At 36.4% G+C, this 23,224-nt stretch overlaps 4 protein-coding genes across 4 annotated transcripts; 2 read left to right on the top strand and 2 right to left on the bottom strand.

Moving 5' to 3' along the window:
- Positions 1 to 129: 129 nt before the first annotated feature.
- LOC112553270 (proteasome subunit alpha type-7-like) lies at positions 130 to 3,806 on the top strand. Its single transcript, XM_025220375.1, has 6 exons — positions 130 to 285; positions 1,832 to 1,958; positions 2,159 to 2,283; positions 2,590 to 2,712; positions 3,159 to 3,341; positions 3,532 to 3,806. The coding sequence occupies exons 1-6, from the start codon at positions 184 to 186 to the stop codon at positions 3,619 to 3,621; spliced, it is 750 nt and encodes a 249-aa protein (XP_025076160.1). The 5' UTR covers positions 130 to 183; the 3' UTR covers positions 3,622 to 3,806.
- A 1,940-nt stretch (positions 3,807 to 5,746) lies between these two features.
- LOC112576413 (nuclear transport factor 2-like) lies at positions 5,747 to 10,414 on the bottom strand. The gene is made up of 4 exons (XM_025258787.1): positions 10,219 to 10,414; positions 9,346 to 9,417; positions 8,585 to 8,683; positions 5,747 to 8,129 (listed from the first exon to the last, which is right to left on the bottom strand). The coding sequence occupies exons 1-4, from the start codon at positions 10,324 to 10,326 to the stop codon at positions 8,007 to 8,009; spliced, it is 402 nt and encodes a 133-aa protein (XP_025114572.1). The 5' UTR covers positions 10,327 to 10,414; the 3' UTR covers positions 5,747 to 8,006.
- A 69-nt stretch (positions 10,415 to 10,483) lies between these two features.
- On the top strand, positions 10,484 to 17,604 carry LOC112576408 (centromere protein T-like). The gene is made up of 9 exons (XM_025258777.1): positions 10,484 to 11,236; positions 11,614 to 11,815; positions 12,005 to 12,116; positions 12,606 to 13,642; positions 14,174 to 14,324; positions 14,619 to 14,699; positions 15,065 to 15,235; positions 15,675 to 15,779; positions 16,707 to 17,604. Exons 1-9 carry the CDS (start codon positions 11,069 to 11,071, stop codon positions 16,828 to 16,830), a joined length of 2,151 nt encoding a protein of 716 aa, XP_025114562.1. The 5' UTR covers positions 10,484 to 11,068; the 3' UTR covers positions 16,831 to 17,604.
- Positions 17,605 to 17,761: 157 nt separating this feature from the next.
- On the bottom strand, positions 17,762 to 22,764 carry LOC112576412. Its single transcript, XM_025258786.1, has 5 exons — positions 22,581 to 22,764; positions 22,202 to 22,232; positions 19,579 to 19,749; positions 19,041 to 19,150; positions 17,762 to 18,587 (listed from the first exon to the last, which is right to left on the bottom strand). The coding sequence occupies exons 1-5, from the start codon at positions 22,718 to 22,720 to the stop codon at positions 17,903 to 17,905; spliced, it is 1,137 nt and encodes a 378-aa protein (XP_025114571.1). The 5' UTR covers positions 22,721 to 22,764; the 3' UTR covers positions 17,762 to 17,902.
- Positions 22,765 to 23,224: the final 460 nt, after the last annotated feature.

Genomic DNA, 23,224 nt, shown 5'->3' with positions numbered 1-23,224 from the left:
ATACAAAAATAAAATCATTGTAACGGAAAATTTACGTCATTGATACTAACTACATATATATTTATCGTCGTTGTATCACTATTGTATGTTATTATTATTTACATATTACCTGTTGATCACTGCTTGGATTAGCGGCTGCATGTTTTCTGCGAGACTACTTCCACTTCCGTTAAGAGACTAAACATGAGCGATAGATACGATCGTGCTATTACAGTTTTTTCGCCCGATGGGCACCTTTTTCAAGTAGAATATGCACAGGAAGCTGTCAAGAAGGGATCAACGGCGGTATGGTTTTGCAAAATTCTGTTTAGTATTGCTTATACAACGTTAAATCGTAGAGTTTTTACCTATAGGACTAGTGGTTGTGTGATTCAGCGATTTAGAAAAGTTGCACGCCGACACTTTTAACTTGTGTGTTCAAACATTCGCTGATGATTAGCACAATAGATATGGTGCAGTGATCATGAATGTATGGTGAACAGCACATTATAGTTCGTGTTAAAAGGATATGCTGAAAATTTCATTAAAACTGACATAATTAATATCTGTATAATTTATTAGTACATCGTTGAAAACAATAAGACTTCAGTCAGCTAACCTGCAGAAAAAGGTCAAAAGAGTGAAGGAAATAAAGTCACGGCGTTGACATCTAAACTGCTTATACAAAGTGGTGATCAAACAACAAAGGCACTTACACCTCTGTGCTAAAGAGTCTGGGAATGCAAAGACACAACTTCTAGTCATACCTCTTCCAAAGAAAGGAAACAGTAGCAGAACTACAGAACGAGCAGCCACCCAAATACGTGATGTTGAAAGTAATCTAGAATTACATCAGCACCACAGAGGAACTGCTACAGAAACGCTATCAGTATCAGCTTTATCACAGCTTCATCAACTATGTATTGTGAGTTGAAAATTTAGTGTCAGAGAGTGTCTTGTCCCAGTCATCAAAGCACTATAAAAGTGTTCCATGAGCAAAGTCCTACTGGATAACCAATTGGGAGCTTCCTTTCATACAACAGTTGGGTACCTCTGCTGGTCTGGTTTGGCTGTGACCTTGCACAACACTGTCAAAGATACTTGGAAGAGGGTTGACACTGAGGTGACGAAAGAAAGAACTGGTTTATAAATGAGAAGTAGACAGTTTCGCTCTCTGTGTTTCGGGTTTTAAATCAGCTGATGGACTGCCACATTATTTAAGGATCAGTAGAAAAGGTACATAGTGTAAATTTTTAAAGGAGTCAGTCTCTTTAGATTCAAAATCATTCTGACTTTGACATAGAGTCAGATTGTCCCCTGCCACCAGGAAGTTCTATCAAAGCCCAATAAGGCAAAACAGTGACCAATGATACAAGTAGCTGCTAATATCTGATATTACCAACAGAGATATATGCATTGCTCAAGCATAGTTAAAGTATTTTTTGTGTTTTGAGTTTGTCTTGTGGCAACTTAAGACAAAGAGTACTTGACAATACACACCCAGAGAAGAAATCTGTCATTCATTATCACAATTTTTTTTAAGGAATCATTGTTATTTATTCTTTATTTTGATGGTTTGTATCAGATATGTCTGTAGACCTCTGGTTAAGATGGTAACATGTTGCTGCTCAAGTATTTACTTATCCTGATGCAGACCTGTCAAGTGTTTGTTTGTTTTTTAGGCATGGTGTTCAATTAACTCATGGCTCAGTTAGCATTGTAAGATGAGAATAGCTACTTGTCATCTGTGATGATTTATTTTGGGTGTGGGTGGCTTTGCTCTTGGAAATAGCTGATCTTAGTCAAAGTCAATGTGTCTTGGGGTCAAAGTGACCAGTTATCAATTTTGCAGGTGGGTGTACGTGGAAACAACATTGTTGTCCTGGGTGTCGAGAAAAAGGCTGTTGCAAAACTTCAGGAGGAGCGAACAGTTCGTAAAATAGCACTTTTGGATGACCATGTGGCCCTAGCTTTTGCAGGTAAGATAATTGCATGGATCAATATTTAACCCCTGCCAACAGTGGCTCAATTATTGTTGGTCTGTCATTTTAACAGCAGAGCATATGTTTTCTGTGACTGTTTATAATGCAGATTTTATGCATGTATATCAAAGCAAGCGTTTACATTTATATCATTTGTGCATGCCTGTGAACACTCATATCCAGCTTGATGTGTAAAGGTCTCACAGCCGATGCTCGTATATTGATCAACCGAGCACGAGTAGAATGCCAGAGTCATCGACTGACTGTGGAAGATCCAGTCACTGTGGAATACATCACACGATATATTGCACAACTTAAACAGGTAATGAAACAGGTTGTCTGTTGTTTGTAAATGTGTTTCACTAAAAATGTTATAATCATAATCATTTTCCCCGAACTACTAATGTTTTTCATGATCGTTTTTTTTTAATATAACGTTGGTTAATGTTATCTGATGGTATCATTCTAAAGTTATTATAAAAAACATTGCTTAAACTGTCAGTTTTCTGTGTCTAAAAGAAAAGCATCTAATATGCATATAATCATAGCTTGAAAAATATTCAGACCAAAAAGTCAAATGCATTTGTTTTGATCATTGTGTAAGTAATGAATATATTTTATGTTTCAGAAATACACACAGAGCAATGGAAGACGACCTTTTGGGTTGTCTGCACTCATTATAGGCTTTGATTATGATGGCACACCTCATCTGTATCAGACAGATCCATCGGGAACATACCATGAGTGGAAAGTAAGAATGTTTCTTGGCAAGAGTAGAGCTTATAAACATTTTACAGACACCCATGATTAAATTTTCATGGGCCTACTTAGAGGTCATGGTAAAAGAGCAGGTAGACGTGCGAGTGTCAGCATGAGAAATTTCTTCAGGTGTGAGTTTGCCATGTATACTCATAGTACACAGAAAAACAGTGGAAAAGTCTAATAATAATAATAATATTATTAAAGTTCCAAATCAACCAAAGAAACATTTCCATGTGTTTGCATGACAAACTCATAATATGTGAATGGGTGGTGGAAGTATTTTTTTTTTTCTTAAGCAGCAGGAGGAGTGTATTGAACAAGGGTTTAAAAAGGGTACAGGACATCATTACATTACTTTTATAGAAGTGCCTAAAGATTAATGGTTTTTTTCCTTTTCTTTTTTGTGAAGTCACTTGCTCTTTTATATCTTTAAAGGCCAATACTATTGGACGAAGTGCAAAGACTGTGCGTGAGTTTCTTGAGAAACATTACACAGATGAAGTTGCAGCTGATGACAAAGAAACGATCAAGCTGGCTTTAAAGGCTCTCATGGAAGTAGTTCAGTCAGGTGGAAAAAACATGGAAGTGGCCATCATGAAACGGGGAAAACCACTTCAGGTAAGTGCATCTCTAAGTTTCACTAATGTATTCTAGGATCCTTTGATTCCAAGCACTATATTCTTAATGCCATGGTGTCTTACTAGTTTTGTAGCTTAAATGTGATATAAAATTTTTTTTGTGAGGTTTTTCTCCTTTCTCAGTCTCAACAATATATATATGTTGTGTTTTGTTGTTTTTTTACTCGCAGATGCTGGAGTCAGATGAAATAGAAAAGTATATCACTGAAATAGAAAAGGAGCGAGAAGAAGAAGCAGAGAAGAAAAAACAAAAGAAATAGAGATAGCTCCTTTGGGTTTGTCATGTATCTGATCTTTGTGTTGGTCGTAGGCTTCACGTGAGTCAGATGGAGCAAATGTGTTTCACATAAAGACAGTAATGGTTATTTACATTGTGCACATGCAAATCATTTTGAAATTCTGTTTTTGTAATAAATGAATAAACATTTTTCTGTTTCAAGCTGTTCATAATAGATTGTTTTGCTGTTTCAGAATGTCTCAAAAAAATCGCATGCACAATAATAATAAACGTGATTTATATAGCATATGATTATGCTCATGAATGGGCATGTTGTCAACCTTTGAGACATGGACAGCACATGAAAGACAGAAGGATAAACAACTGTCCAGAGAAGGAATCAAAGATAAACATAAAAGATGCATGAAGAAATCGGGAAGGAGTAAAGATTGAGAGTCTCATGAATCAGCAGAGGAAGACGAGCAGACAGAGTAGTCAATAGATAGGAAAAAAAGTACAATAAGGATTAGAACGTGGACTACCAATATGTAGATTGTTGTTATGAATAGTGATTATAGAGCAGATGTGTTTTTAGTGCACATTGAAAGGATTTAATGGTCCAGAAGGCAGATATGGGAGGGGAGAAAGTTCCACTGTTTTGTGGCATAGTAACTAAAAATCTTGTGACTATAGAAAGCTGATTTGGTGACAAAGCTAGCATACTGTCATCAAAGGAAGAGTGGAGTTGTCTGGTTGAAATGTAGGGGAAGAGAAATAAGGCAGGAGCCTGCAAAGAAATTATAACAGCACAGACAGCTTTTACTGAATGTGAAAACAATAGTTCACAGAAATGACTAGAGAAGCCGATGTCAGGTAGAAATCACTTAGAATAAAACAAATAGGCTGGAGTCTGTGTAGCACATGTAGAGAGAATGTGGCAGGTGGCACTGATCTTACATAGCTCATAACAGACTGACAACTGTAATTTGTCTATCAAGGGTCATGTTTGCAGTTATCATCAATCCGAGATTTTGGACAAGGTGAAGGTGATTTTGGTGTTGCCCCCCTCGAGCTACATGGGTGGACTGTCGAGTGATGATTAATTTCTTCAAGACCAGATAAGGACATCCACCGTATCATCGTTGTTCAAGTTGGTTTTGTACCATCCAATCTTTAACGTCACTATTACATGCTTCTATGGTGTTAATAGCAGATTGACACTCAGATGGTGGGGTGGAGCAATACAACTAAGTGTCATCAACATATGATTGATACTGTTAGCACAGTATTATAATCTTCCGTCCAAGAGACGTTTTAATGTTCCAAGAGCTTCCACTGCCCGTTCCAGGAATAGTTTTATAAATAAGTCTGTTGTCTTGCTGAACAAGTGTTGTAAGGATGTGTGTGGTGTGGTGTGTGTTTTTGTGAATATAGTTTTAGTGATGTTTGTTATTTAGTTGGGTTATTTACATGGACTGTAGGTGTTTGTGTGAGATGATAGTTTGAGTGGAATTAAGTTTTTATTATAAGTTTTTACTATAAGCCAGTTGTTTTACTACGTCTTGTAATTTCTCCTCGTGAGATAATAAAGTTGAATTGAATTGAATTGATAAGAAACATAATTAGACTGGATGCAAAATGAATAGGATAGGGCCAAGTACTGAGCCTTGAGAACCCTGCAAGAAGGTATTTGTTGAGTATTCCAAACTTACAAATCATATGAGTATTATTCATTTCAAATAGTGTTCACAACCAGCAAATTATCCTGCATGAGGGTACCTGCACGCCATGACCTTGATTTTTCAGTGCACATTTTACCTTGCTTAAATATTGCAAGCTTTTAACTCAAGGTAGGGGCAAATTTTTAACTGGAGATTGCTCACAAATAAACTGATCATGACACCCAAGTGGAAACTTCCACACAAGGGATCTTGAAATAATTTCAGTATCCCTACTAGTGTATATTGATGGTACAGATGCACACTTTAAAGGCGATGTCACACTTAAGTGTCTTGTCTTCATTACATAAAGGTCATAAATGTTAAGATTCTAAATCAGTAGCTCAAACCAACAATGCCCAGCGTATACAAAATTCAGTCAAAACTTTTAATAAGTGATGACACAAGTTACTCTATGGGCAGAAATACTTCACAAACCACACAAACCAATGCAGGAAAAAGTTACCTTTATTGGCAGAGTGAAGCTGGCAGTCTGCGTACATTCAAGCACATAAAAATCATTTAATAATGATAGATCACAACAACCCAAACTTTCCAAGGTTACCTTCTTGTATCTTTAATCTGGTGTTGTGTCTGGTAAAACATCAACAACCTTGCAACACAAAGGGAAAAGAAATATCCCACACATTAAGAGAAAAAAAAACCAAGTTTAACTTTCTTTTTTAATGAACAAGAATGTGAGATGAAAAAAAAGTATAGCTGTAGTCATCAGCAGACTGAAAGGATGAAGGACAAACATACTCGTATACATGCAGCCAACCAGCTAGAAAGATTTGCTTGCAGGCAGAATTAAGTTCATAATGCTTAGTAAGTGCATGAACCCAATATGTGAATCACATTGAAGTATTCTACTACTTTTCAAAGATGAAATGAGCAAGGTCCACAAGGAAGGATTGAATGAACAATAACTGCAAATGGGTAACACAGTCCATCTAAATCTGTATCAAGCAAAAACCACTCGTGAGATACATTATCTGTACATGATGGTTGCATCTACTTCCATTCGTGCATGCCACGCTGGACATCTTGCCATGCAGACATAGGCAACTAGCAACAATATACATTTTATGAGGTCAAGATGGACAGCGGCCTTCAGCATGCTATGTGTTACAAAAAGCATGGCTTCAGAGGCTACATCTCTCTGCATCTGCCACATTACACTGGCAACTTCTATATCTTCCCCACCAATGGTTCCATAACAAGCTAATACTGCCAGTAATACGTATGTCCAAGTTCCAGTCCTGGATCTGTGCAAGTCTGCAGAGCTCCATTTATCTGGCCTATATAGTAAGTATTATTACACATTCTGTTTAAACTAAGTTGTACAGTAAGATACATATTTCAATATGAAAAAGTAAAGACACAATATTAGCCCTTAAATGTTAGTGATTCTGTTGCCATAGCAGTAAAAATTGTACACTGGCAACTAACGGTGGCTAGAGACAGCCATTAGATTTGTCAGCAAAATTATGTCTTCGGGATGCTGACTTTGTTTTCTGTTAGTTACCTCTCTTGACAACTGTTATACTGCCAGGGCCTTGTAATCACCATTTGAAATTTTTCTTAACTATGTCACTCTTTTCCAAATTCCTGATTGTCAAAGGTAAGATAGTATTTCCAACCTGGACAGGCGCTCATCATGAATTCTGCCTATAAGACTGTTGGACCAATATAAAGTAAAAAATTACACTTAAATTAAATTGCAGTGGTAAAAATTTGATTTTGCCAAGATAGTGGATTCTCAATTTCATCTCTCTTAAGACAAGTATACTGCTCTCTGCTAAACCTAACAATTGTGTAAAATTATTAGCCAAAATGTGTCTCCTAAAATCAGAAATCAAATTTGACTTTTTCTGATCAATTTAGAGAATGGGTGGTAAAAAAATGTGCACAAAACTGAATGGCCGTACTTAAAGTGACAAAAGGACTAAACAGCGACATGGAAACAAACACCTAATGTTGGAAAAATTATTTCATATTTCCTCAATCTCTGCCATTTATCTGTACTTTTAAAGTCAAGATCAGCAGAATGTTTCTCACATGCTAGTACATAGTGAGGTATAAAGTGCAAAACCAGCATAACTTAAATATATCCTTTGTTCCCTATTTTTAAAGTTAATCTAATGTATTAATAAACATGAGACTGACCAGACAAGTTCCAGGTCCCATCATGGAGAACATAAAAATTATATGAGTCAACTGTTTCTAATTTTAAAAATGCATGAACAGATAAAACAGACTTTCCACCCTTTATGTCCAAAATTTGCTTTTTCTTGAAAGACCCTATCTGCTGATCAAAAACAAAAAAAGAGAGAGAGAGAGAGAAAATAGCAACCACCGATTTAACTTTACTGTTCTTTAAGATGCAAATGGACGCAATAGTCTTATTCCAAAGAAAATCCTTTATATTGAAACTTTTGACGCTTTCCACACGTTGAACCAACTTTCTTCATACTTATCCAAAAACTACAACAAAGCACACCTGTGTCAGAGTTCTCTGTGGTTAAAACAGATCAGACAGAAGCAGCAAGGCAGACCAGTGAGCACTGTCGCTATGAGTTGTGGTGGCTGGGGAAGGTCAGAAGGTCACTGGCAGATGGTTTACTTCATAGCTGGTGCTCCATGCAAAATTCTGTTCCATCAGTATCCCCCCATCCCTAACCAAAAATCTGTGATTTCAGACCATTGTTTATACACAGAAGTCATGTAGAGAAAGGCGAAAAATGTCATGCGCGATGACAAATGAATCATTTAAAGGCTTAAGAATAAACACTTGGCTAAAACCCATGACTTTGTCTCCTTCTGTCTGACCCTGTCAAACAAACAATACATCATCATTCAAAACTGATCACAATAAAGAGTAAACAAGTATAAATATTACAGACATAGAGATTCATGCATAATCATAGCTATATCTGTGTTCTAGTTCTGAACACTTCAAATCCTGCTTTGATTCTTACCAATCCCTATCATCTCCTATGATGTTTGAAACGTTAGAAGGAATAATAATTGGCACAGTTATGTTTTATAATGATTACGGCACATTTGTCTGCACAATTTATTGTAACTGTTTTTATGAAAAGGAAAACAGGGTGAACAAAACAATAATCATCTCATTGACACATTTTTATTCTACTTGCATCCTAATCTCAGATACAAATACATCTCAAACAAAAGTGACTGCCTGAAGGTATTCAAGGATGATCACTGAAACGTAACATAGAGATAAATGCAGACAAGATGAGGATATTTCACATTAACAGCTACCTTTAGCTGTCCAAGGACAAATACTAGCACTCCTCCATCCAATGTTGGCTGACAATCCACCTTTGTCAAACTTCGTGCAATGTCATCCATTGGAAAACCCTGGAAAATATACTTAGATATTAACATTAAAATACACATTTAAAAAAATATACCACCCACTTAACACACCTCTGAATATATTAGGGAATCAGGATAAATATACTGAATTTTCCATGTGATATTCTATACACTTCTGGGGTCTCTGTCACATACTTTATCATCTGAAGGGATGACTATAAAGAACTCAGACATAAACTATATAATTAATCCATGTAAAATAACTGCAGGCAAGAATGACCACAGGAAAGGCTTCAGACTCAGTGGATTAAAGTAAAAGAGCACTTATGCATTTGTATCATGTAAGATACCTTTATAGCACAAATCAGTTTTAAAACTGACATGAGGGGCTCCAATTCACCCAGTACTTTCTCAATGTGCTTCAGTTCAAGTTGATGTACACGGTCCTTAAATCCAAGACATTTTAAAAAGTACGTCTGAGATTCAGACAAAACTTTTGCATCAGAATTGTGTCCATGATGCCACTCTTCAAATAATTATTTTAAAAAAACCATGGCAGCCTCCACAACTGTTTTTTAGGTATGACTTGTAAGGACCCTTCTACAACATGTCATTCTGAGTGGATATGATTAAGAATGTCAATATATTTCACTGAAGACCAGCTTGGCTGGACTCGCTCTTTAACATGCCGCATGAAAACTTACTTCAGTCAGCTTCCTGTAGATATCCTCTGCCCCCATCACTTGCTGACCCTCAAAAGTCAACAGGCTCTGAGGCTGCAACAGAAAGCATTATTCATACTTTTCATTGGGCCAGGACACTCAAGATGTGCAGTTTTTTTGTATACGTGGAATAGAGACTGGCTAAAATCTAACAACTGCTTCGAACATATGCCACATTTAACATTAACACATTAACAAATTAACATTAATATATCCTCCATTTGTGTATGCACTCAAACCTGGAATAGCTAATCTTAAACCTAATATGCTAGAATTAACATTTGAACTCTAAAGTCATGATGTGCTGTTGAGTTGGCATCTAACAATCGAAATAATTGAAAAACAAAACAAAAATTAGGACATCATTAGTTATCTGTTTGCATTCAATATTTTCTGTCGACTTCTTTTCAGGGTAATCTTAAAAAATTTAATGTGCTTTCAAATCTTGTGCTTTTCTCTTTATGGTTTACACCTGATCTAAACATAAAAACTGTTTAAATAACTATGCAAACATCCAGCATCAAACACTAAATGATAAACAAATAAAATGTGTCGATGACATTTACAAATGCATTTTTTCAGAATAAATAATACTTCACGAAACAAATCTTTTTCGAGATTTGTAAAACATGCTCGTCCCTTTTTTTCCTCGTGTACCTAGCCGTTATAAACCAAGCATCATAAACTGAAAAGTTTCTAAAAGCTTAACTGCTAACTATACTAAAATTGCATGTGTTTTGAGGAATCAACTGAATCAAACAGTATGGAGGGCGTTATTGATAACAACCGCTGACAAATAATGTCGAATAAGGAAAGCCGGTATTACTATCAGAGCAGAAATAATCGAGTTCTTACGACGTAAAATTGCGCGACTAAGTGTCGCTCTGCTTTCTTGTCAAATTTCTCATAATAGAATTTCACAAAATTTTGGCCGATCTGATCAAAGTTAGGATTCAAAGTCATTTTTCTGTCTGATTAGCAACGTGCTGAAAGTTCGTTCTCTCCTTTCACCATCCCTCGCAAACCATTCCCAGACAGAGCGAGATCGTTCGAGACTCCACGAGAATAAGAAAAAAATAGTAAAATCGTGCATTATAAAATTAAAATTATTCGGGGAAAAGTGAAACTATCATCAGCTTATAACCATATTTCGATATCTTTTCTTTATGAAAGCATTGCATTATTTTTACACATAACTTTATGTTCGTTGTGTTTCCGATTGCACAGTTTAAGTGAATCATGGCGGTACAAACATGAGACCTTAAGCGAAAGGCGGGTAATTCGACGAGTAACTATAAAGTTCAGTATTGACTGATGTGATGAAAGTCACCAGTGTTAAGCTCACCTGATCTAAAACCCAGTTCTACCTGCTAATAAATATTTCATATGACTGGGAATTCACCAAAGCCTTGAGTTGGAAGTGTAGTGACTACGGAATTAGGAAAGAAGCTACTGGTGTCCAAGTTACAGTATTCTCAAGGCATCAGTGGAGCTTGATTTACTACAGGAATTTGGAATATTCGTTGTTTTCGTGGTAGTTTATTCGTACAGCTGAATGAGTACCTGTTGTTGTTTTTTTTAATTTCTGGTTTTCATGTCCATATTAAATGTGTAGGTTATCATTATTAGTTATATATATACACACAACCTTCGAAGACGAACGATAGCAAAATCTGAGTCGGTGATATTCATCTAGTCAAAAAAAATGACAGCCCCAGCACTACGTACCACAGGACTGAGGAACTTGCGAAGCGTTGATACAGAAGATGGCCAACCCAAGACACGGCGAAGGCACTTGGCCGCAAAGGCAGACATCAGCACAAGTTCTCAAAGCTCTGATGATAAAACGACCGGTGAAACACCCAGACAGCTGGTATGTTACATTTATTTTACATTAATATTTATGTGACTTTTGGTCTTTGCAGAGAAATCAGAAGGTTTTTTTTCTGTATCAATGCATAAAGGTATATGTGTGTGTTGGGAGAATGGGGGTGGATGCACATACCATGTATATAGATACATTAAAACCAGTTGAAGCATGCATCCATACAAGTAAAAACCACTTAATTGATGTGTGTCTAATATAACTACAGTTTTATTTCTGTTTAGCAGCTAAGAAACACTGAGACTCATTTCACATGTGTGGAGAAACATTCTATTATGGATGATATTTCATTTGAATATGTATATAATGTCCAAAGGGACTGCAGTTAGTGTACAAAACTGTTGTAATGGATTGTTACTCTACAGATACAAAACATGCTGTCAGTGCACAATACTGCACAGCCTGCTACCCGCCAACAAAAAAGAGTTTCCAGATCTGAAGTATCCTTGCGTAAAACAGTTGTCCACAAAACTGCTGTTCGTCGTTCTGTTTCTGCTACACCAGATCTGGAAGATGTTGCTAAAAAGTACACACCTCGAACCAACATTGTAGGACTTTTAGAGCAAGGTAAAAAAAATGTCAGCACAATGCAGTGCACATCCATCCTGGCTATTCTGTGCTAATTTATTATTTTGTCGTAATCCAGACCTGAAGCACACGAGAAATGCAAGCCATTATTCAAGTCACATGCATAAATCCACAGCATCTAAGATGTTCACAAGTGAACATTTAATATTGTCATGTGGTTTTTTGCAGCTCCTGAAGAAACTCCAGTTACACGACAGGCACCTACATTAAGTGAAAGCCATGCAGTTCCTAACGTCAGTGCTTTTCTAAGTGAAGTAGGAGTCTCTATGATTGATGACAGGTATACTTTTTTTTTTTCACACCCTTCCTTGTGCAATATCATGTTCTTCTCAGCTCTTGTTCTTGTTATTTGGTTCCTCTTTGTGTTTTTTGTGAATTTGATTTTATTCTTTGTTTAATACGACTGTTTATTCTTTTATATCTCATATGTTATTTGTTTGTGTTCCTGTCCCTCATATGCTGTCCATGTTTCGCTCTTGTTTTTAAACTAAGAGCATACTCCTTAGGAGTGTGAGTATGCACTTTACAAATTTTGCAGTCTTTTTTTTTCTTTCATTGTTATCAAATATAAATACACTGAGTTTTAAAAATGTCTGCCCCTTAAAACTTTTTCTTGGAAGAGTTGTAATTGTTAGTGGCAGCTTAAGTTTTTTGTCACCCTTCACAAAGGTGCTTACCTTGTTTTGTAAGTTGTTAAATCTTTTTGGTAGCTTGTTAAAATGCTGTTGGTTTTCTTTTTTTCATTTTCTTTTTTTTTTTTTTTTTTCAGCTTCAACAGTAACAACAAGAGTCTAATCAATGAGAGGGGTGCACGCTTTTGGGGGAAGAGGGGAAGACTTAATATCCTTCCAAATGAGGTGAAACCTCAGGCCAACACTGCTTTGACCCCACAACCTCAGAATGACACTGCCTTAACTCCACAACCAGAAGCTATGACAAGCCAGCCACAAGAAGAGGAAGAAGATGGTTTGCCTGAACAGCTTGAAGAAAACTCACATAATTTATACAAAGATAAGAACAAAAGCAACAGTCAAGATTCAAGCAGTCATAGGAATGCAAATGAAGTACAGAATGAGGACAGAAATATTTTTGCTGATGTATTTGGCAGCAGTAGAGATGCTGTTGTCCAACCAAGCAATAAAGACCTGCCCGGGGCTGACATCATGACTCAATCAGAGGAGGCACCAACAAGTGATTCAGTGAATGAAAGACATTCACAGCTTGACAAAACGTTGGACAGTTCAATCAAACATACCGTCTCCTGTAATCAGGAAGATGGAGAACTGTCAAAGCCTTCAAATGTTTCTCCATCAAGTATTTTACCAACACAGATGCAATCTTCGTTAAATAACACAGCAGAGCAAACGGAGAGCCCTCGTCGTTTCAGTGGAAGAATTCAGGCAATTTCTGCTCGTAAGGTAGCGCTGAACTCACCTCAGCAGCATAAGAAAACTCGTACTCCACCAAGCAAGAAAAATGATGAACTCATCAAACATCAGACAGTTGATAAAAGTGAGGCTGACAAACATAAAGAATCTATTCTAGCAGTCATGCAAAGTGGGAGCACAAAGAAATTGTCTCCTAGGACTTCCAGAGGTCGTCATTTAAACCGCACAAAGTTGTCAGAGACTGAACACAGAGAAGAAAAATCTAGAACACCAGTTACAACTAGCTCCATGCTGACAATGCAGACCTCTGGTTCTTCCTTAAAATCTGTGATGCCTGTCTACCCAAGTAATGATGCTCAGATTAGCGGTATGAGTGTGAGGGATGGTTCCCCATTGGGCACTGCTGATGGCAGCATAGGTATATCATCAGACATCATTATTTTTATTTTTATTTTTTCAGAACATTTGTCACCTTAGACAAAACTTGAATTGTTTGCAGTTTATATTTTTCCCTTTGGTTTGGGTTTTTCATTTTGGTTCTGTTTAATGGATTAAAAAAAAATATTTTCTTGATCATTTGGCCTGCAACATTTTGCCTTAATGAGCTCTCCAGTTTCAGTTGGGTTAGATAGGTGCTGAAGTTTTTTTTTTATTACACATCTTTGTGGAAAACTAAAGGATGAAAAGGCTCTCAAAAATAACGGAGAGAGTATTTACTAAAACTGCTTAGATTGGCTGACTTTTCTTTGAGTTGCAAATTGACAAAGTATCAGAGTTTCTTCACTGATACTGATAATTTCTGTTGTGATTTTAGATATTCCATTCATCTTGTAATGTGTTATTTCCAACATAATCTGTACATTGGCAAAGTTTATTTCTAAAGATATTTTGCATTTATCTAGATAACCCAGACACAAGTCATTCAACTTGTATATAAATATCTTTACAGAAATTTCAGCCAGTAGACCAAGCTTGACCACACCATCAGGTAAAAGTATTCAGAAGCAGGTAGAAAACCAAGATCCATCTCTACATGAGCCAAGGGATTTGTCAGCCAGTACCACAGAGGCAGAGCTTCCTGGCGCTGATGAATACCTTAGGTGCTTTAACAGATGGCAGTCTTATTTCACTGTTTACTAAACTGACATTTTTGCCTTTCTTTCTCTTTACATTTTTCTCTCATAGTCTTTCTATTGCTCAGTTCTGCATGCTTAGTGTTTATGTGCCATCAAGTTTTTACATTTTCAGATATTTTGTATTTGTTATAAAATAGCACAGTGGTAGAGAAAAATTTATTAGCATAATTTCATCCAAGTGTGTTCCATTACAGATGATAAGAACATGATGCAAATATAGATATGTGTGCATATTTATATATGGTTTATTTGTGACAGTGATGTCTATTCACCTCTAAAGACACCAAAACTTCATTCAAAGCCAGATACACCATTCACAAGATCTCCTGCAGCTGAGAGGTAAGCCACTTTTAGCAGATCTTGGTATCAAATAATAGAGTCTATAAAATGAATGGTTGAACAAAAGGCAGATTGATGATAGTAAAATAATGTTTTGCTATTGAAAAAAAATGACTACATTTATCGGTGGCAACAAATGAACCATAACAGCTTATCCTGATTATCGACCATTTCAGTAGAACAAGTCATGTTTTGTGCATAGTACATGTTTGGGTCCTGTTCATGTCACTTCATAGTAAGCTGATAGATGGGCATAGTTTCTAGACAGGTTTGAGATTCAGATTTGAAGCTTGTTCATTGACTAATTAAATTTTGCATTTTCAGTTACAAAAAAATATGCTTTTTGTTTTACTGTTTTGTTCAAGAAACACTGTCCACAGAACAGTTTTGTCAGGTCAGAAAAGAAGAGCAGCACCTTGTTCAAGGCCAGCTAAGAAATGCGTTAATGGCCTGCCAACTCGTATTGTCAAAGCAACCTTTGCTCATTTTTGCAATCTGCGGCTGACAAAAGAGGCTCTGGCAGAAGTGGAGAAATCGTGAGTTGTTTTTGACCATTGAAGGGAGAGAATGAAATCATTTGCATTTCATTCATGCATGCATGCGTATTCAAAACACAAGCACTCAGGTTTAAAGAATATTTTATTGACATTAGGTGTGGCCAGCAGCAAGAATTGCATGTAAGCAAGGGGCTGTAATCTGTGATGCTCTAGGTACATGCTGCAAGCTTCTTTAGACTTTCTTAAGAAATCCTTAAAGCATGGTTGACAAGAGTTATACCAATGTTTTTGTGTGCTTGACATGAGAGTTATACCCTTTTTTTTTTTTTAAGCATGGTTGACACTGCTATACCCATGTTTTTTTCATTTGGTAGGATTTCAAGAAAAGCAGCAGGTACTAGTAGTGACTGATGCATATAATATTAATATACAAGCTTTTTTTTTGTTTTGAAACTCGGGATCTTGGAACTGTTGACAGCTCTGAGCAGTACTGGCAGCGTATGGCGGAAGATTTGGAAGCTTATGCTGTCCATGCACATCGAAAAACAATCAACGAGTCTGATGTAGAACTGTTGATGAAAAGGTCATGATCTGGTTTGTTTTTGCTTTGAGAGTATTTGCTCCATTTCTTTATAGGAGACATAGACAGCCATGTTGAGAAAGCTAATACTGATAGTCTTCTTACGCAAGGATGTAAAATTAATTACAGGTCAGATAACCTAAATATGCAAACATAAGCAGTTCCTATAAAACCAGCTATAAATTAAAAGTACATTACCTGAGTACAGAGAATACTCTTATTTTGTTTCAAACCAAACACAAACTACCAAACCATTCTTTTAAAAAAAAGTGTAATCCTAAAATACTTGTTAACCTATTCATGTTAGAAGTGCATTAAAACTGGAATTCTCCTCCTTTTTCATAAGACATTCACCATCTCTACTTTCAAATCATTTCTAAAGATGCAGTTCATTGTTATTTTCATTAACTTTTGCCTGTCTGTTGATTGTATAACGAAGTTACAGGTAATTTGACATTGTCTTTTTTATTAATTTTTTTTAAATAAACCTATTCTAGAGAAATATCGTGAAATGCAAAAAAGTTGTTTCCAAATATTCAGCGAACATAAAGATAGGGTTTTATTCATCACACTTTTCTGGGAAGGTAGTTTTCACTTCTCACACATAATTCAACTTGGTGACTCTCATAGTTTCATTGCAAGTGCAGAGCTTGCCAGGTGGTCAATGTATAGGGCACACTGCCCTTTTAGAACATTCTATACTTTTTAAGAACACTTTCATAAATCTTCCTTTGGCCCGTGACTAAAACATGCTAACTCAGGCATGCATAACTTTAATTGGAAACAATGTAGCATTTCACTTGTCCATGACATTATTAATAGTAAAATATTATTAAAATGAATATACTTTACAAATCACTCGTAAAATTAATTCGTGAATTTCTTTTAACTAGAAAAGAACCTAAATGTCATCTTTTAATGTGTGTGCAGACAAGGCTTGATCACAGATTCATGTTCTCTCAACACGCTCATTGCTACATACCTGCCTTTGGAGTTGCGGCAAGAGCTAATTCCTATTGCACGTTCTGGAAACAGGATAGAGCCAAAGCCATAATAAAGCAGCAGAAGAGGTTGAAGGGAATGTAGAAAAGAAGCTACTGGTTCTTGACCTACTGGAGGAAGTCATCTACGAATGTGAACTGGTTTAACTATGGTCTTTAGAAAATGGTGCTTGGATTTAAATTAGTTCAGAGCTTTTATTTATGCAGTGATTGCATTTTGTTTTTATGCCTGTTCTATTAGGGGAAAAGATGCACAGAAATAAAAATGTGATGATGCTTCTTGTGGGGATTAAGTTATGAGTATTGTTGATCATCTGTTCAAGAAGGAAAGAAGTAGGAAAGCATAAATTTAAATGTGAACTGAACCCGTTTGCACTTGTTATAAATGATATTTTGTTAATTGTCTGTGTTTACATACACTATAAATCCTTGTGTATGAATTCATATCTAACCAGTAAATTTGCATACACCAAAAAAGATTCCCTCAAAATTTCACTGACGTGTGCAAGGCCAGCGAGGTACAAAATGATATTGAATGCAAATGTAGCTGTAATTTTTCCTTCCGGCACTATATTTTACATTTAGAAAAAAATACATTGTTCAGATTAGTTGCTGGAGATTACTTAAGGATGAAGATGGCAAAGCAAATAAGAAAGAAATCTGCATATCTGATTGTTATTACATCTTCTGTTTCATGGAGCTTATTTTATTTTATATCAAACATACCGAGCAAAAGAGTGAAATTGCCAGAAGTGATTTTAGTTTGATGGGTCCCTTTTCTACTCTTTTTTATCATGTTGTCTTAATAAAAGGATTTTAAGATCCTAGATCAGTCTTTGTATCATACATCAGGCACATCTGCTGCTGAAAACGATCTTCAAAGATGAAACAATTTTGAAGGTATTTTTGTAAATACTGATGCATCTGCTTCTTTTTGTCTCCAAAACACCACTTCCAACCGAAAAAGATTCACAAAAATTCTACTTTGCAGTTGTATATGCTATAGCTCTTGTCTCCAGCTGTTTCAAAAGCACTAATTGTGATACATGTACTACAAAAGTCTTCTACAGTAATCTAAAAAACATTTATTACTCTTATAGGTTAGACCTGAAACAGATTTCCAAATCATCTTTCATCAAATTCATCATCAGTAGTTACTTTATCATCATCAGAACTCCAGTCTTGCATGCCAAGATAATGGTAGTCAGAGAGTTGTCTGCCTTTAGCTTCACGCCTCTTTCTCACCAAATTCTTCAGGCTGTTAGCATCCATGACAGGTGTGATATCTGAAGGGCTACTTTCTGTAGCAGTGATTGGTACTCTGGTCTTTTTCTTGCGTGTCAAAACCTTATTCATAAGCTGTGTGTGTTCAACTCCATACAGATTGTCTCTGAAACCTGCTTGTAACATGCTAGCAGGCGTATCCTTCTCTTTTGCATCAAACAACTCTGTGCATTTAGCATCCAATGCTGCACCACAAGAAATAAGATTGGAAACTTCACAAGTTACTGCCTGAGGTAAAGATTTATCATGAAAGTCAGCTGTGTTGTTAAAATTATTTTGCTGCTGCAGATCATGCTGAAGTCTATCTACTACTAATCGATTTGAATCAGAGAGGCTGTGATCGTTGCTTCTCTTATGGTATATATTATCACGAATAGAAGTGGTCAACTGCGAGGGCGTGAAGTCAGGTCCAAAGTCTGCAGTACTCAGAAGATGCTCCACTTGCATATAGTGAGCTTGGCTGTCATCTCTTACAAAAGAAAGACGTGGGATTCGACCCAAAATGTGGTAGGATGTCAAAATCTGCCTGCAAAGACAACCACAACATGAGATAGAGTTAAAAGTTTTTGCATGTACAGGATTTTTTAATTGTTTACTATTGGGGAAAAACGTTTGACACAAGTGTTAAAATTTAATCGCCTTTCCAAACCTATTGTTCACTTTTTGATGGTGTGGTTTTGTGTACAAGATTCTTTTTTCCTGAAGTTTTTTTCCTGTCTGTTGCTGTTTTGCTGTAAACATATATTGTGCTATGAACATTTAGAATCTATTTAGACGTCTTCATTTGTGTAAAGTGCTTCGAGTCTACTGTGTAGTCAAGAAATGTGCTATATGAATCGGCTATATTTTTTATTATTATTATTATCTTACTAAGCATTGTAAAAAAAAATTTACAGCCAAAAAAATATATCCACTAACTTATCTTTAGCAGACACCTTCTGAGTTAGAGTACTATTACCAAACTACAAACCATCCTCACCTTAGTGTCCCTTCATGCTGCTGCAATAAAGTCTGCACTCTGCCATCTTTATCAGATCCACTTGCCATCCAGTAGATATTGACAGCACTGAAGTTAGGAACCACTTTCACCTACATTAATTGAATGCATGTTTCTCACCCATGTACATAAACAGTTATTTATAACAGTGATGCTATAACCAAACCCTAATAATTTCACTCTCTAAATGTTATATATATTGAAATACCTCCAAGAAAGGTAATTTCAATGTAAATAAAGCACATTTATTAAGCTTAATTAAAAGGGAGAAAACGATACAACAAATGTAACTTTTTGGTACAGTAACCTCTAAACAGAAATTACATCTTACTGAAAGAAGTCAATCAACTATACAATTTCAAAACAGAAAAGTTTTATTTAATGATGTTTACCCTCTAAATCTGTCATAGGTACTAAAGTATATGGCCATTATTATTACAAAATTCTTGGTTGCAAAAAAAAGTATGCATTTAATCTTCTGCCATTTATTTCAACATGGACCCTATAATGTGCATCTTACTTGTACTATCTCCACTGCCATTTCAGCAATCTGTGGCGACAGCTGCCCTGAATTGACAATTTGTACAATGGCGTCATACAAGACATGTCCAACCTGACGAGCGCGTCTCAACTGTCCTTCAGTATACACAGGTTTTACTTTTGGAGTAAATTCATCCTCTTTGCTAAACATCTATTGAAGAAAAAATGTATAGTGTACCAGCAAGTGAATTCTGCAGTACTAAGGAAACAAACTAACAAAAAAAAATGGTGAATGATGTCACACCAACAACTTGGACTACATCATAGTTGAAAAATGTTTTGATCTGATAAGGTGATTATATATCAACGATGGATCATAAAAACGAGAAAGTGCAAGATGGAAAGCCAAAAGTATGCAAGGATAAAAACCATTGAACACCTAGCTCAAAAATAAAAGCAGGTCAAATTTGTATATTAAAATTAAAAACTGAATGGACTATTTAATTTCTGCAGATTCTGGCAAAAGACAAACTGCTGCAATAAGGCCAACATAAATTATAAATCAATCAAAATGTATAGACCAGTCAAGTTTTTCTGAACATGTCTATGTACTTTAAGAAGGTAAGTAAAATGTTTGGCAGGAAAAAAAGATTTTTAAAAAAACTGTCAGACAGTTAAAAAAAAAAAAGTTTCAATGATGAACTTTACAGAGCAAAAAGGCAGGAAATGTTCCTGAATGGTGCTAAATGAAGGGCTTCTTAGAGAGGTAGGAATAAAAATTCACTTCACAGTGATGTACTGCCAATTTTTTTCTGCCAAATTCTGGAGATGTTTATGCCAGTATTATTTAGCTGTTTATGCATGTGAGAGTAGAGCCTGCTATAACATATAGTGTTCAACACCTTTTTGGAAAATATGTGTAAAACCCTTCATGATCATCACCTTTCCATTTCTATTGGTGGAACGATGATTAGCAAATTATGCTTTGAAGACTGCATTGATCCGATAGCAGGCATAAGCAAAACTGCAAGACCTTATAACACTTACAGACTGACACTTCAAACATATATGGAATGGAGACCACCAATGATAAGAAAAAGTGCAGTTACTGGCAACGGTAAAGCAGAGATCTATATTAATGAAGTATGGCTCGAAGTACAGCATTAAGTACTTGGGAGCCACCCTCTTCAAAGGTGGCAGCTCCATGACAGATATCTGCATTAAGATCATGACAGCAGCAATGGCTAGACTGACCAGGGTTTGGTGCTGCCAAAATATCAGGTTTACCACAAACAATGATCTTCACAAGCCCCCCTCAAAATAGGACCAGATGTGAAGCATGGACTTCAACACAGAGAGTAGACTCCAGGTATTCGTGAACAAGTGCCTTAGGAGGATGCTCTGGATCTTATGCAGAGAACATAAAACCAATGACTTTATATCAGAGGTGGGCAGACTTGCCTACCGACGTCTTTGGACCGGCCCATCTGCCAAAATGTGAAGTGCACTTGTTTTACATATTTTTATTCAGCCTTTTGATGAAAATTTAATTTATTAAGTAAAACAAAATTAGAAATCAGCACTCCATAGCATTCTAACACAGATGAAGTACAAAGATAATAAATAACACAGCTAACATGTCTGATGTAGATGGTAGAGAGCATAAAGAGTGGTTGTTTTCAAAAGAAAGGCTAGTTTCAAAATTTTATTGTGAGAGAATTCAAACAGCTTCACTTTACACAATAAATTTGGTAAGTGAACGCCATTATGTACTCATTTATTGTCCATTCCAATATCATTAGGCTCTTCGTGTAGTCATCTGGCCTGGGTATTTTAGTATTTTACTGGCCCGCCGCATAGCTTAGAATATTGAGACCGCCCCAAAAAAGAAAACTTTGCCCACCCCTGCTTTATATGAAGCACAGTTGGCACACTCAAAGGACACCAGGAACCCCTACTCGCAACAGTCAAGCAATATAAGCTGATCCAGTTTGGCCATGTGATCCAGCACAACATCCTGTCTTTTCAAGGTGCTTAGAAGGGAGGTTGATGCCATGGTGGAAGAACAGGCTTGTGAACTTAAAGCACTCTACTGGTTGCAGGACCTGCTCAACATCACCCAAGACAGGTCTGGGTGGCAGGCTTTGTCAAATGCTGCATCTATCCATGTGCATCAAACCAGTAACATTGAAGGGACAAATGAATGAATAAAATGACCTTGAAGCTTGTACATAGGCAGACAAATTTTATTTGTCTTTTCCCTTGACATTATTATTATTTGTTGGTTCATACTTCCAATTAGTAAAGACACTACCTATAAACTGACTACTGGCTCTGATTATATATAATGGACTATGCTGCATACTGGTTACAATATTTATATAAATGTACCTAAATTGAAAAATTTATGAAGAATCTAATGAAAGATAAAATACAGTGTGTTCTTTTATTAGCTTGTCAGAAACTGGGATTAATCTCATATTTGACTTTGGGTAGCCTTTACCATTCTCTGAAAGATCAATAATATATCATATCTATTCTCGACTGGGAGGACACATGGACGTTTGCACAAACAAACCTCAAACCTTTTATCTACTCCAAGTGAGCTGAACTAACTAGATGGCTTCATAACTTTTCGCTGCTTGCTTTGGCTAAATACTTACACTGCTGATTGGGCTCGGGTACAACTTCTTCCTAAAGAATGAAAAATAAACAGATACTTTACTAAATTTTGTAGATAATTATTGCTCATCATTCAGGAACGCTGACCAAGGCATATACTAGATTTGCATTATTTAAAACAAATGCATTCAAAAATCTGTATGTCGAAATACTGTACATAAATCGATTAATATCGTATCAAGCAATAGTTTTGCATTGTTCTTGCTGGCCACCCACAACTCTCCGGTATCCGATCTTTCCTATTTTAATTCTGTAATTGAGTGCAGCGTTAAACATTACAACACGCTTCATTCCAACTTGTATTGGCAAAGAATGAAAGACGACCACAAGTACAGTTGCGAATTTTTCACCAATACTTACTTCATGCCACCGCCTCTGTTGAACAACTTTTGAAGTGTCTTTGTCATCTTTATGTTGGAGTTCGACATCCATTGCTTCTGGTTGACTGATATCACACTAGAATAATGTGTCTTTAGCAAACAGCGCAACGGCCTCCACATTTCAAGGTCTCCTTCCGAGTAGTCTCCCCTGTTTTATTTTGGTCGCGGACAACTCAAACCAAAAGTCCACGACCTACTAACTTCCGGCGAATAGCAGACGATCGTGCATGCGTTTGCTATCAAGACCATCACCTTTGCGCTTGTTTGAACAATTAGTATGTCGGTGGTGTTGTATTCTTTTATTTCAACAACTCATTGGTCAAGAACTACAACAGCTTGGGTCGTGTGCGTTAATCAGGATCCCCTGCAACCAACGGGATGTTTACGTTCTGCCAGTTTCATTCTGTTGCACAAACTGCAAGTGTATGCGTGTGCGTGTGCGTGCGCGTGGATGTAATGTTATTATTGTATTTTTGTAAATAGATCTGGTCAGTGTTGATCTGTACATTGATTTGTAGAAAGTAAAGGTCGTCACCATACTTTTTTAAGCCGTTGGGAGTGAGACTTTTAAGCTTTTCTCGGGATTATGTTTTAATGATCGAGAGTGATGCTCATCTCCTCTCC

Source organism: Pomacea canaliculata, linkage group LG12, assembly GCF_003073045.1.
Source record: "Pomacea canaliculata isolate SZHN2017 linkage group LG12, ASM307304v1, whole genome shotgun sequence".
NCBI classification, from domain to species: Eukaryota; Metazoa; Mollusca; class Gastropoda; order Architaenioglossa; family Ampullariidae; genus Pomacea; species Pomacea canaliculata.
The sequence above is the reverse complement of the archived record's forward strand: the minus strand, read 5'-3'. Positions and strand labels throughout refer to the sequence as shown.